This window comes from Cydia pomonella, chromosome 4 (genome assembly GCF_033807575.1).
Source record: "Cydia pomonella isolate Wapato2018A chromosome 4, ilCydPomo1, whole genome shotgun sequence".
In the NCBI taxonomy this organism is placed as follows: Eukaryota; Metazoa; Arthropoda; class Insecta; order Lepidoptera; family Tortricidae; genus Cydia; species Cydia pomonella.
In genome coordinates this window covers 7212-20000 of record NC_084706.1, presented here as the reverse complement: position 1 = coordinate 20000, position 12789 = coordinate 7212, and the positions used below count along the sequence as shown (strand labels likewise).

The following is a 12789-nucleotide window of genomic DNA, read 5'->3' as shown; positions in this document are numbered from 1 at the left end:
CAGCCTTCTGGTTATCACCATGGCGCATGTTTTTAAGGGTGCAAACTTAAGCTTATTTTCGACGCCCCAAGCCAACGCATGGCTGAGCGCGGCATTTGCCTTGTTCTCGATCTCCAGTGCCGTCTCCCCCTCGAACACCATGACCACGTCGTCTGCAAATGCCTGACAGTACACCCGTTTCTCGTCAAGCTGTTTTAGCAGAGGATCCAAAAGGAGGTTCCATAAAATGGGCCCCCCTATTGATCCCTGTACGCATCCCTTGCTGGTTTCCCTATTATGTTCTTCCCCCGCATACCTTACTCCCACTGTCCTATCCTTGAGGTAGCTATCGAAGACCCTTCTCAGATTCACCGGTACCTGTTCTTCAGCAAGCCTGACACGGATCGCAGGCCACCAGGCACTGTCGAAGGCCCCCTCTATATCTAGAGACACCAGTGTCACTATTTTCTTTTTGTCCAATTTTTTCCTTATGTAATTTATTAGGGTATAGAGGGAGTCTTCGGTGCTCTTTTGTGGGACAAATCCGTATTGGCGCTCGCTGGTTCTTGGCAAGAGGTGATATCTGAGGCGGGCCACCAACATTTTCTCAAAAATCTTCCCCAGTACCGGCAGCAACCCGATAGGCCGGTAGGACTTTGGGGTGGTGTAGGATTCTTTCCCAGGCTTCTTCAATACGACCACCGTTGCTTTTTTCCACTTTGTTGGGAAGTGACCGAGTTTTAAGGATTTATTTATTAGTGCCAAGAAAGCTTCTGGGGCGCAGGCCACCACTCTGGTACAGATATCCGAGGTAAAGCCGTCATCTCCTGGTGCCTTTTTTGGGTTGAAGGACTCTAGGGCCATCTTCAGCTCGTAGGGGGTGAACGGTGGGTCATGAGTCTCAGCATGACTCCGCTCGTTTACCTTTTCAGCTTTTCGTCTTATATGACCCTGTCCCTCCGACTCTCCTTCCTCTTTGTCTTCGGGGTAGAACGTTTTTGCCAAAAGTTCCACTGATCCCTTTGCGTCCAGAAGCTCATCACCATTTCTCAGCATTTGGTCCTCTTCCCTTTTTGTTGCTTTACCCAAGACTCTGTATATTCCTTCCCAAATACCCTCTTTTTCCTGTTTGGTGCAAAAGTCTCTCCAGCTATCCGTCTGTGCATTTTTTACTGCGATTTCATATGTCTCTTTTTGTTTCAGATATTGTGCTACCACCGCTTCTCTACGGACCGGCGCTGCGTTCCTTATTCGGCGTTTGCAAGTGGCGACCATCTTCTTCATGTCAGCGAGCTCATCGGACCACCACGGCATGGTAAGTGACTTTGTGTTTTTTAGTTTAGGTATAGCGGAGTTGCATGTTTCCGTAATTGTGTTATTGAGTGTATTTACCGTTCTGTCTATTTGTTCTATAGTGTGTATGTTTTCTATGTGTTCTAGCGTAAAGTTTGTGTTCTGCATAGTCTGGGTCAGTTTATCATTAAATTGATCCCATCTTGCTTTTCGTGTATTGTATATACGTGTTGTCCTGTGTATGTTAACTCCGCGTGATCTTTGGATGTTTATGCCGAATCTAATGCCATTATGATCGGAGCTTGTGAGGTCGTCGGTGACTTGCCAATCTTCAATACGCCCCAGCAAGTCCGCAGTGCAAGCAGTGATGTCGACGTGGCTGGTGAATCTCCTGCCCCCCCTGATGGTGTCGAAGGTCGGGGTGGTTCCTGTGTTGAGGATTTGCAAGTTTAGTTCCTCGATGGTCCCGCTCATCTGCTTGCCCCTAAGGTCCTCATTTGGACTTCCCCACCAGATGCTCTTTGCATTCGCGTCACCACCAACTATGACATTTTTTGAGCCGCATGCATTAACCACTCTTTTTATTTGTTCTAAGTACTGTTCCATTGGTCTGTCCGGCTCGAAGTAGTATGACACCAGTGTGATTGTCCAGGCGCTTGTGCGGATCTTCACCACAGCAGTGTTTCTCGTGGTGAGTTCCGGACATTGGACTACATCCAGTTCTGCGTCAAAAACTGCGATTGCCGCCTTGACGGTTCCGTCCTCGTTTGTTGTATCTTGGAAGATCCGTACGCCTTGATGTGCTCTCATACCCTTCTCCCTTCCTACATAGGGCTCTTGGAGCAATGCGACTGCTATTTTTCGTGGTTTGGCCTCAAGTAAGAGCTCGTTTGTTGCCAGTTTACTACGTTGGAGGTTGGCTTGCGCTAGGTAGTATCTGTGTGCTGTGATTTTATAGCTATAGGTCCCTTTGTCAACTTTAGCAGTATGCAACTGAAGCCCTTGCTAGGGCGTCCCACTTTTTTCTTACTGGGCAGTCTCTACTGAAGGCGTTGTGGTCGCAGCGGTCCATCTTTGCTCTTACGCAGTTTCGGCAAGATGGCGGTTCGTTTAGCGTCCAATTTGGGCATTCTGTTTTAAGGTGTGGGTCTCCACAGTGGCTACATAGATCGTTTTGCTCCTTGCAAAGACGTCTTCCATGTCCATAGCCCAGGCATCTGGTGCACTGCACAAGGGGGGACTGGTCTTCGACCCTGATGCTCTGTAGATCCACACGCACTCTGTTAGCATCGGTTGCCCTTCTCCATACCTTGGGGGTGACGCTAAGCACGATGTGCCCCGTATGAGGGTTTCGTGCTCTGCGTCTGTATTTTACCACCATCTTGCTTTCTTCGTCGTCCAGGCCGTGGAAAATTTCCCTGTTCTGGTTTTTGAGGGCTTTTAAGACATCTTCGTCGCTGTGTATTAACAACACATCCCTCAGAACCAAAAGCGGGTCCTTGTTTTCCACTTCCTCGACGGTGAGGTTGGCTCCCTTGCTCTCTAGTCTTTCCCTGAATTTATCTCTCTCTTGTTTTGTTCCGAATCCCATTACTATTTTTCTATCCTTCGCCTTTCTTACCCTTTCCACTTTTACCCATCCTTCCTTCGCATCCGCCGCCTTTCTCACCTTGTCGAGGACCTCCTCGCCGGTCTCGTTTTCATCCTTTGAGGTGACCACAATAGTGTGTAGGGTGTTCCTTACTTCTGGTCTCGCTTTTGAGGCCACGTTCGGCAGTCCTGCTGTCACGCTGGCGTAAGACACTGCTGTCGTCACCTCTTCGATCATCCGCCTTTGGTTTTCAGGGCTCGAGAGGGTCTCCATAGATGCTTTAATTTCGTCCATCTTTCTGCTGTTTTCTTCTATGAGCTTTGTCTGCATCTCTAACCTTGAAAGTATTGACTCGGAGTCCTTGTTTTCCTGGGGTGTCATGCTTGGGCTGGTTTTCTCTATAGCCGATTTCGGAGCCCCTTTGTTCCCCACTATCCCCTTTTCGAGTTCGGCTTCCTTCACTAGCTGGTAAAGGCGCTCAACTGCCTGGGTGACGCTCATCTTTATGTCGTCTTAAGATTCCTCGCTTCGCCAAGCTGCGTCTTTGCTCTGGTCAGACATGCTCTTGCTTCCGTTGTCCGGTTCGCGTACTTCTCTATCGTAGGAGGGCTCTTTATCACATCAACCGCCAGCCTCCGCACGGCTCCCTGCGACGCCGGCAGACCCGGTGCAGTGGGCTCCGTCGGAGGCCTCTTGGATGTTTTTGTGACTGTAGTAGACGCCATTGCTGGCGCGGCCTTTGCGGGAGAGGGCTTTGGGTTGGCGGAGTCCGCTTTTCCCATTTCCCACTCTCCAATACTGCGTCTGACGCTCCTCTCTGGGGTGGTTTGTTTGGGGGGATCTGAACCCCGGGTCTGTTTGGTAGGACTTCTACCGAGCAGCATGTTGGAGGCTATGTTGGTCAATAGGGACCAGCACAGTCACTTACACTATGTCAAAGGTTTGTATAAGTTTTATAATTTTGGGGAATATGGCAAGTGAATAAACTTAAATTAGAGCTTTACCTGTAAAGGGGGCGTTCTTATTTATAAGGTTGTCGTCTAGCAGACAGTCTACTTAATCTATTTATTTATTCTACTTATATCTAAAAATAAAAATAAACTAAATAATTTTTGTAGAGTTTCGACTCTACCAATATAGCTCTACCTGGAGCCTTGTCTACTACCTCATCTACCAGAGAGAAGCAATTTTTGTCTTAGCTTATTTTAATTTTTTGGCTCTATGTAGAGTCCGTGTTAACTTTGTCAGTCTCTACCTAGGGCCGAGTAGGTGCCTGGGGTGTCTCCCAGTTCGAAAGGGGACAAAAACGCAATTTTTTCCTTTTCGGCTCTATGTAGAGCTGATTTCCACTGTTCCAGGTAGAGTCCCTCGCGCCGATGCCGATGCCGAAAATCCCACCCTCTAGCTGTCCTGGTTCCTGTGTTGTCGGCGCTCAAGGTTTTGCGCCCCAGGGGTCTGGTTGGGTTGGTCGTTGTCTGGAAGTAGGGGTAGGGGGTTGGGATTTTGGGGGAAGGTAGGGGGGGTCTCAAGGTTTCGAAGGGACTAGGGTTGCCCGTTAGGGGGGTGGGGTTTGGGGAGGGGGGTCAAAATTTCGTTATTTTTGTCCTAGGACGCACCGTTTTTGAGTTATTTGATGTTTTCCGAAATTTCGTTATCTAAACTATCTTATATTTTACCTTTAATTTTGAATTTTTGAATTTTGAAAAGGGGGATTTATTTCCAAACGGGTGGTCCGATTTCAACCGTGATGGTGGGAGCTAGTGGGGGGAAAGTTTTCTATCCGGCCCCGGTGTCGGGGATTTTTTCCCTGGGTTGGTTCCTCTCGGCAAGGGTCCCAGCGCGAGGGGTAGTTTTTTGCCAGCTACAATGGCTTGGTTCGGGGGTTAGGAGGGCGCCAGAAGTCCGGAAAAAAGTGCTAGGGGGTGGAACTCACCCTGTATATTATGGCCGAGGTCGGTTTGAGAACCTGAAAAATCGGAAATCCGAGATTTTTCAGGTTTTTTGAAAAATTTTGCTCGGGGGTGGTTTTTTTGGGTCTTTGGTAGTTCGTTGACCCAAAGATCGCTTCTCGTTGAGAGAACTGCGCCGACGTTATTTTCGGGCTAGCTCCACTCCTTCCCCTATTTTTGGGGTTTACAACTTATTCCGTTATGGCGTCCTCCGCCTTGTTATACACTAAAATACACAGAAATTCAACCCTTAAACTAAAAATGTCCAAATAATTCACCAGTGTGGAGGAAGAGTGTCCTTACACGATGTTATTCTTCTGTAGTCCGCGCGATGCTCCGTGCACCCTCCAGGGGCTTGGGGTGGTTTTTCAACAACCGCAGGTGAGAGTTTGTCGGCTCATCGCTCCTCGGGTGTTTTTACCCCGATAGTTTATTGTTCATATGGGTCCAGGGAACCTAATTGGGGTTTGCACTTTGTGTTCCTAGGGGTTGCTAAGCTGAGGGCACGACAACTTTATCTTTGCGGTTGGTTTAAACACACCTTTGGTCTAGAAAGCACTTTTTTCCTCGAATTTGGTCCCGAAAAATTCCAATAAGTTCTATATGCTAGTAAAAGGGTCCACACTATTTATTTCACTGTAAAAAGTATACGTCGTCGGTTTTGATTATTGTCTATTTAGCTTTGGAAATGTCTATAGTTTTTTCCCAGCTGTATGACACTTGCACTGCACGTACCTGTTGTCCTATTTTTGTGCCCGATACGTCCCCGGGTTTGTCTGGTCTTCTGCTTTGTGACTCTGTTTCCAGTTTCAGCCTCAGGGTTGGTTTGGCTGAAAAGTCAACCACGTGGGAGTTGTTTTTATGTCCTTTTCTCCTCGGATCCTCACCGGAAAATTCCGGGAGTGGTCTCCGAGGGTCGGCTCGTCCAGGCGATGATTTCCACAGTTGAATATTGTGGGGTCGTCGATCGTTTTCGGGAGTTATGAGCTCCCGAAAATTTCCTAACCTCCAAAAAACACGTTCTTTCCACTTTATTCACTGTGTTTACATCCGATTTCCACTGATTTTCACCACTCTATTGTTCTTTTTAACGCGCTTCTAACGGTGTATCGCACTTTAAGAACTCGCGAAAAAACCTATTTTAACCGATTTTTCGAGCGCGGAGCGTAAGAAAACGTGGCGCAAGTGACGGCGAAATTTGCGCGACTCGGTTAGGTTAGGTTAGGTTAGGTTTAGGTTAGGTTCCCCTTCGATTGCTGTCACCTTGCCGTGGTGAAGGGGCTTGCGTGCTCCAACGACCCTCAGGGCTATGCCGGATAGGGCCTCCCAAGCCGGACAGGCCTGAGGAGAGGGGCCAGACTAAGAGCAGCACACGGGGGGCGGCTCCGCGTGTCCCTCTGAAACCAGCAGAGGGCACAGTGCGAGACGCCAGGTCCCACTGGGACGGAGTTGGCGCTCATAATCAAGAGATGCCATATGGCTTAGTCCACCTGGCGCGATGTTGTGGCTACGGCCACCGTCGGGCAACTCGTAACCCGCACTGAGCGGACCGAGGACCTTTCTCACTGAGAGGAGGGTCACGTGGAGTTAACCACTATAAAAAAACCCCAATCCTAAGGTGTGGCTGGCGTGCCGATGGGATGCATGGCTGGGGGGAGCCCAGTCCCAAACGTCAGAAGGGGAGCATACCCCTTTAAAAATAGCAAACAAAATGAGTGGCCAGAAATGGAAGAAACTACCCCAGGAGGTTCCAATCCTCTGTGTCACCACAGAACGGGCAAGTGCCCGCGCTGTGGTGACATGCCGCCCACCGTATTCTGGGGGGGCACACCACTCTAGGACGGACTCAAACGACCATGGCAAATGTTTACTGGACATCGATGCATACGGATTGGTTTTAAGATTGCGCGGAGGAGGGGACGAGGATGATGCGACAACATCTCCAAACCCCCCACCGGTGGAATTCCGCCCTGTCCGGGACAACCGAGGGCGTTTCATAAGCCATGCCGTCCCCGATGGCGAGGACGGAGAGGAGCTGGCACCCGTGGTACCGCAAGAATACGTGCGGACTCCCACACCGATACCCACGAGGGTGTTCTGTGGGAGGAGAGCTCGTGCCGCGGAGGTCATCCTCTCACCTGGGAGGGAGGAGTTCTTCTCCCCCACAAGGGTGGACAGCCGTGACCTGCCCAGTGGGGGAGAATTCTTCTCCCCCCGAGAATCGGACGCCGACATCGGTGATTCCGAGGTCCCGCGGAGACGAGCGCCCCAAGGTGCACGCAGAGAAGTCTGTTGCGATACCAGTGCGAGAGTGTCGGGTTCACTGGAGCGCATCGACAAAGTAAATCGAGTCCCCACGCGAGCACAACAGTCGGACCCCTTCGTTTGCTGGAGTCTGACTCTTCTGTGGTTAGCATAGAAACGGGGACATCTAAAGGAGGCCACCCCGCCGGTAAGTACTGGCGTAAAAGGGGGAAAAAACGAGCGGCTGGCGAGAGGACCCCAAGCTCCGAGAGCGATCGCGAGTCCCAAACGGGTCTAGCACACCCACGCGACTCGGGGCTAGGAAATTCCTAAGGCTGAGCTCCGGGCTGAAAAGCGCAAGCCAAGCAGCTCGAGTCGGAGAAGGCGTTGATGTCCTTCCTTGCGTCATCCGAAGAGGCGGCGAAGGAGAGAGCTGACCGCCGTGAAAGTGGGCAACTACCTGGCCACGGCCAGGATGGCACAAACAATGGTGGCGACCGAATCAAAGGTCAAGGATGCTCTGAGTGCAGTGAAACACGTGATCGCTACGTCAGGTCACCTGAAGGGCACGCACCAAAAGCTTCTTAATCAGTCTGTAGCGACCATCACTGACGCCTTCGAAGTGCTAAGAACACGCACTGCGACGGAAGAGGTTGCGCGCTTGGAGGCGGCAAACGCACAGCTTACTTGCCAGCTGGCGGAGCTGCGTAGGCAGGTGCAAGAAATACGCAGCCAGCCCGTGGCCACTGACACGGAAATTAAACGGATCGTGGCAGAAGCTCTACGTACGAGCCAGGCTCAATTTGGGGAATGCTCAACGCTCGACTGGCAGGCATCGAAAGTCGCCTCCTTCCAGAGCCAAGGATGCGACCATCACTGGCCTCTGACCGGTGGGCTGAACAGACGACACCTACCGGAACGAGTGGCCAAGACTCGAGTTCCACCCGTCCCACTAGGTCCCGATGGCAAAGATACGAAACTGGGAACTGAGTCTCAGGCCGCCCACCGTGAAGGACAACAGAGCGCAAAACAAAAAATAAGCGCAAAAAAGTTAGCCTGGCTGCCAAGGAGGCAGCAAGAAAAATACCGCAGGCTCTACTGCACCTACCGCGCCCACTCCCCCTCCCGCAGGATGGATGGAAGAAGGCGACAGGGAGAAAGACCAAAAAGACGACCGGGGCCAAGCAGCTGACGCTCCCAAAGCCCACGGAAGCCTAAACCAGCCGCGACCAAGAAAAGTGAGCCGCAAGGTCCAGTGCCAGCGCGACCGAAGGGTCAAGCAGCACGCAAGCGCAAGCTACGGCCACCTCGCTCCACAGCCGTTGTCATATCCTTGCAGCCTAAGGCTGAGGAGAAGGGTATGACCTATAAGAGCCTGATCGCAGAGGCAAAGAAAAGGTGAACCTTGCTGAGCTGGAGATCCAATCAGTCCGGTTCAAGGTGGCGGCCACCGGTGCACGGATGCTTGAGGTGCCGGGTGCAGAGAGCGGACCCAAGGCAGACAGATTGGCTGAAAAGCTTAGCCTTCTGTTTAGCCCGGAGGAGGTTCGGGTGACGAGGCCCACAAAATGCACCGAACTTCGCATATCTGGGCTGGATGACTCGGTGGCGGCCGAAGACATCGCCGCAGCAATAGCGCAAGCGGAGGTTGTCCAGACCGGGACGTCAAAGTGGGCGAAATTAAGGCGGACCCCTGGAGCTAGGCACGGTTTGGGTTCGTGCCCAGTGGCTGCCGCCAAAAAAGTAGCCGTAGCGGGTAGACTGCTGTGGGCTGGGTATCAGCGCAGGTCAAAGTGCTTGATGCCCCCCCAAAGGTGCTACAGGTGCCTAGAAGCAGGCCATGTGAAGGCGAAATGCCCTTCCGCCGTAGATAGGTCTGATCAATGTTTCAGATGCGGTCAGCCTGGACATAAGGCGAAGGAGTGCTCAGCACGCCTCACTGCACCTCTGTGCGGCTGCCAACAAAGACGCTGGTCACGTGGTAGGGAGCAAAAGCTGCTCCGCCCCACCTAAAAGGCGGAAGGCCACGGCTAGTGATGGCTCCCGAGCCCCCTCGCAGCCGACCCACCCACCCACTGCCATCGTGGACGCGGTACAGGAGGAGCCAACATGACTGAGGACTAAGATGGCCACAAGGATATTCAGGCGAATCTCAGGTCCGCCAAAGCCCAGGACCTGCTGGCCCAAAGCCTGGCGGAATGGCAGATTGCGGTTGGGATCATTGCCGAGCCCTATTCCGTCCCACCCAGGGACAACTGGGCCGGTGACTTGGATAGGCTGGCGGCCATTGTCACCAACTCATCCGCGGTCCTCTGCCTCTTCAAAGAGTGGAAAGGGGCCACGGTTATGTCGCGGCATGGATTGGCGACACAATGTTGGTTGGGGCGTATTTCTCACCGAACCGATCCCTGGCCGAATTCGAACAGTTTCTGGTCGAGGTCGGGTCTGTGATCGGCAGAAATCGCCCTGGCAAGCTGCTTGTGGCTGGCGACCTTAACGCCAAGTCCAAATCCTGGGGATCGCCGGCGACAGACGTCTTTGGGGCCGAACTGGAGGAGTGGGCTACGTCGACTGGGCTGATTGTCCTAAACCGAGGGTCATCCAACACGTGCGTGCGGCAACAGGGCGGCTCCATTGTGGATGTCACATTCGCCAACGCTACCCTGGCGCGCTGTGTTCGAGGCTGGGAGGTGCTGGAGGATGTGGAGACGCTGTCGGATCACCGATACATCCGTTCGAGATCTCCACTCTTCCGCCGACCCGAGCGGCCTGGGGCGACCCTGGCGAGAAAATGGCCCTCGCTGGGCAATCAAACGACTGGACCGGGAAGTATTTGAAGAGGCAGCCATGGTGAAAGCCTGGCTGCCGATTCCCGAGGGCCCTGTTGTGGTAGACGCGGAAGCGGAGGCCATGGGGAGTGCAATGGTGGAGGTGTGTGACGCGGCCATGCCGCGTGCCGGCCCGATTCTCCCAAGGCGAAAAGTGTACTGGTGGTCCGCTGAACTTGCGCAGCTACGCGAGTCCTGCGTATCCGCGAGACGCCGGTACACACACTGCCGGAGGCGGCGCATACGAGACGTGCCCGAGGAGGAGCGCCTATACGCCGCATACTCGGTGGCCACCAAGTTGCTGCAGGGGGCAATCGCCAGGGCAAAAGACCAAGCCGAGGAGGAGATGCTGGAGACTCTAAACAGCGACCCGTGGGGAGGCCGTATAAGATGGTGAGGCGCAAGCTTCGCCCCTGGGCACCACCACTCACGCAAAGTCTGCAGCCTCAACTCCTCGAGCAAGTGGTCAACGCCCTGTTTCCGACGAGGGAACGTCATACACCTCCATATGCCACCCCCCACAGGTAGGGTAGCAGACAAATGGCGCCCCGGAAGTAACGGAAGGGAACTGGGGGCTGCGGTGTTAAGGCTTCGAGCCAAAAAACTGCCCCTGGCCCCGACGGAATCCCCGGTCGAGCCTGGGTTCTGGCCCTGGGCCCACTCGAACCGCGCATGAGAGCGCTCTTCAGCGCATGCCTGGCGCAGGGGCGGTTTCCCGGCCGTGGAAGTCGGGGAAACTCGTCCTACTGCGAAAGGAGGGGCGACCAGCAGCCTCGCCCTCGCCTATAGACCCATAGTGCTGTTGGACGAGGCCAGCAAGCTGTTTGAGCGCGTGGTGGCTGCTCGACTCGTTCGGCACCTCGTCGGAGTAGGACCGGACCTCAGTGACCACCAGTTCGGGTTCCGTCAGGGCAGGTCACCATTGACGCTATTGCGCAGGTGAGGACCCTGGCGGACAGAGCAGTGTCCCGGGGTGAGGTGTGTTGGCGGTGTCTTTGGACATCGCAAACGCGTTTAACTCCTTACCCTGGGCCACTATCAAGGAGGCACTACGGCACCATGCTGTGCCTGAGTACCTGCGGAAGACGGTAGAGGATTACCTTTCTGATAGAGCCGTCAGGTACCCAGCAATCGGCGAGTGGAAGGAGAAGGAGCTGTCGTGCGGTGTTCCACAGGGGTCGGTCTTGGGACCCCTCCTGTGGAACATCGGATATGACTGGGTGCTACGGGGGGGCAACCTGCCGGGGGTCAGCCTGGTATGCTACGCTGACGACACCCTGGTGATGACCCGTGGCAGCACCTTCAGGGAGGCGTCGATCCGGGCCACGGCTGGAGTGGCGTCAGTAGTCTCGAATCAGGAGGCTGGGGCTAGAAGTGGCCCTGAACAAGTCCGAGGCCCTGTGCTTCCACGGGCCCCGAAAGGGCCCTCCGAGGGGTTCCATGTTACAAGTGGGGGGAGCGGCCATCGCTGTCAAGCCGACAATGCGCTACCTAGGCGTAGTCCTTGACAGCCGATGGACGTTCCGGGAGCACTTCAAAGCCCTTGCTCCCAAACTGACTGGAGCAGCGTCGGCGCTCAGTCGGCTCCTGCCCAACGTTGGGGGGCCAAACGTGGGCTGTCGGCGGCTGTACGCGGGAGTGGTGAGGTCGATGGCTCTATACGGGGCGCCTATCTGGGCCGACTGCCTGACTGCCGAAAACCAAGCCCAATTGCGGAGGCCGCAGCGGGTCATGGCAGTCAGGTTAGCGAGGGCATACCGCTCCGTCTCCCATGGTGCAGCCTGCGTGCTGGCGGGGACTCCACCCTGGCACCTAGACGCTGAGGTTCTGGCCGATGTTTATTGGCGTGTCGCCGAGGCGCGTGCCAGGGGAATGCAACCACTTCTGGAGGAGGTAAGGCAGTGGAGGCTTGACTCCTGTCTACTGCTCCTTCAGAAGTGGAAGGAGAGTTTGGAGGCCCCGAGCGCGGGCCACTGGACCATTGAGGCCATCCGGCCCGTCTTGGAGAGGTGGGTCGGACGAAAGGAGGGGTTCCTCTCCTTCCACCTTACACAGATCCTCTCGGGGCATGGCTGCTTCGGGAGGTACCTGTCGAGGAGGGCAGGACGGGAACCGACGGCAGAATGCCACGAGTGCGGCGATGCCGAAGATACGGCACTACACACGCTGGCGGTGTGTCCCGCATGGGCTGAGCAGCGGGCCGCACTCGTGGCCGTAGTCGGAAATGATCTCTCCCTGCCAGCTGTGGTGGAAGCCATGGTCGGCGGTGAGAGATCGTGGAAGGCGGTAGCCTCCTTCTGTGAGGTCGTGATGACGCAGAAGGAGGCGGCCGAGCGCGGAAGGGAGGAAGATCCGGCCTCCCAGCCAATGCGCCGCAAACGCGTGGGGCGGCGGCGGTTGGCTTACGACCGTCGGCTTCCCCCATAGGGGTACCTGTGGGCGGCAGGCTCGGGTCGCCTGTCGCCTACACAATGGTCCCTGCGCGGATGGGTGCATCATAAGACGCATCCACTGAGGAGGACAGAGAGGCACACACAACTCTCCTAAGCCGGGTCCGGAGTCCGGATAGCCGCTGGCGAGGTCGCGGAAGCGTGCTTTGGCGTCCCTGGGGCCTCGCCATATAGCGTGGAGACGGCAAATAGAGGGGTTTTTAGTGGGTAAACCATGGGTAGGGAGTCCCACATAACCACCGGGGCCCGTCCCAACGCCTCGGTGGTATGCGTAACGCATTTTCCCCTCTTAAAAAAAAAAAAAAAAAAAAAAAAAAAAAAAAAAAAAAAAAAAAAAAAAAAAAAAAGTTAGGTTAGGTTAGGTTAGGTTAGGTTAGGTTCCCTTCGATTGCTGTCACCTTGCCGTGGTGAAGGGGCTTGCGTGCTCCAACGACCCTCAGGGCTATGCCGGATAG

At 54.4% G+C, this 12789-nt stretch overlaps 1 protein-coding gene across 1 annotated transcript; it reads left to right on the top strand.

The window, feature by feature from the left end:
* The first annotated feature begins 9903 nt into the window (after positions 1–9903).
* On the top strand, positions 9904–12311 carry LOC133517418 (uncharacterized). Its single transcript, XM_061850734.1, has 4 exons — positions 9904–10277; positions 10590–10823; positions 10996–11223; positions 11396–12311. Exons 1-4 carry the CDS (start codon positions 9904–9906, stop codon positions 12309–12311), a joined length of 1752 nt encoding a protein of 583 aa, XP_061706718.1.
* Positions 12312–12789: the final 478 nt, after the last annotated feature.

Excerpts from the sequence above, each read along its gene's own strand:
- LOC133517418 (XM_061850734.1), top strand. The coding sequence starts at position 9,904 with ATGGTGAAAGCCTGGCTGCCGATTCCCGAGGGCCCTGTTGTGGTAGAC. Across the intron at positions 10,824-10,995 it reads CCATTGACGCTATTGCGCAG|AGCCGTCAGGTACCCAGCAA; the intron begins GTGAGGACCCTG and ends CCTTTCTGATAG. Across the intron at positions 11,224-11,395 it reads CGGGCCACGGCTGGAGTGGC|CCGATGGACGTTCCGGGAGC; the intron begins GTCAGTAGTCTC and ends AGTCCTTGACAG.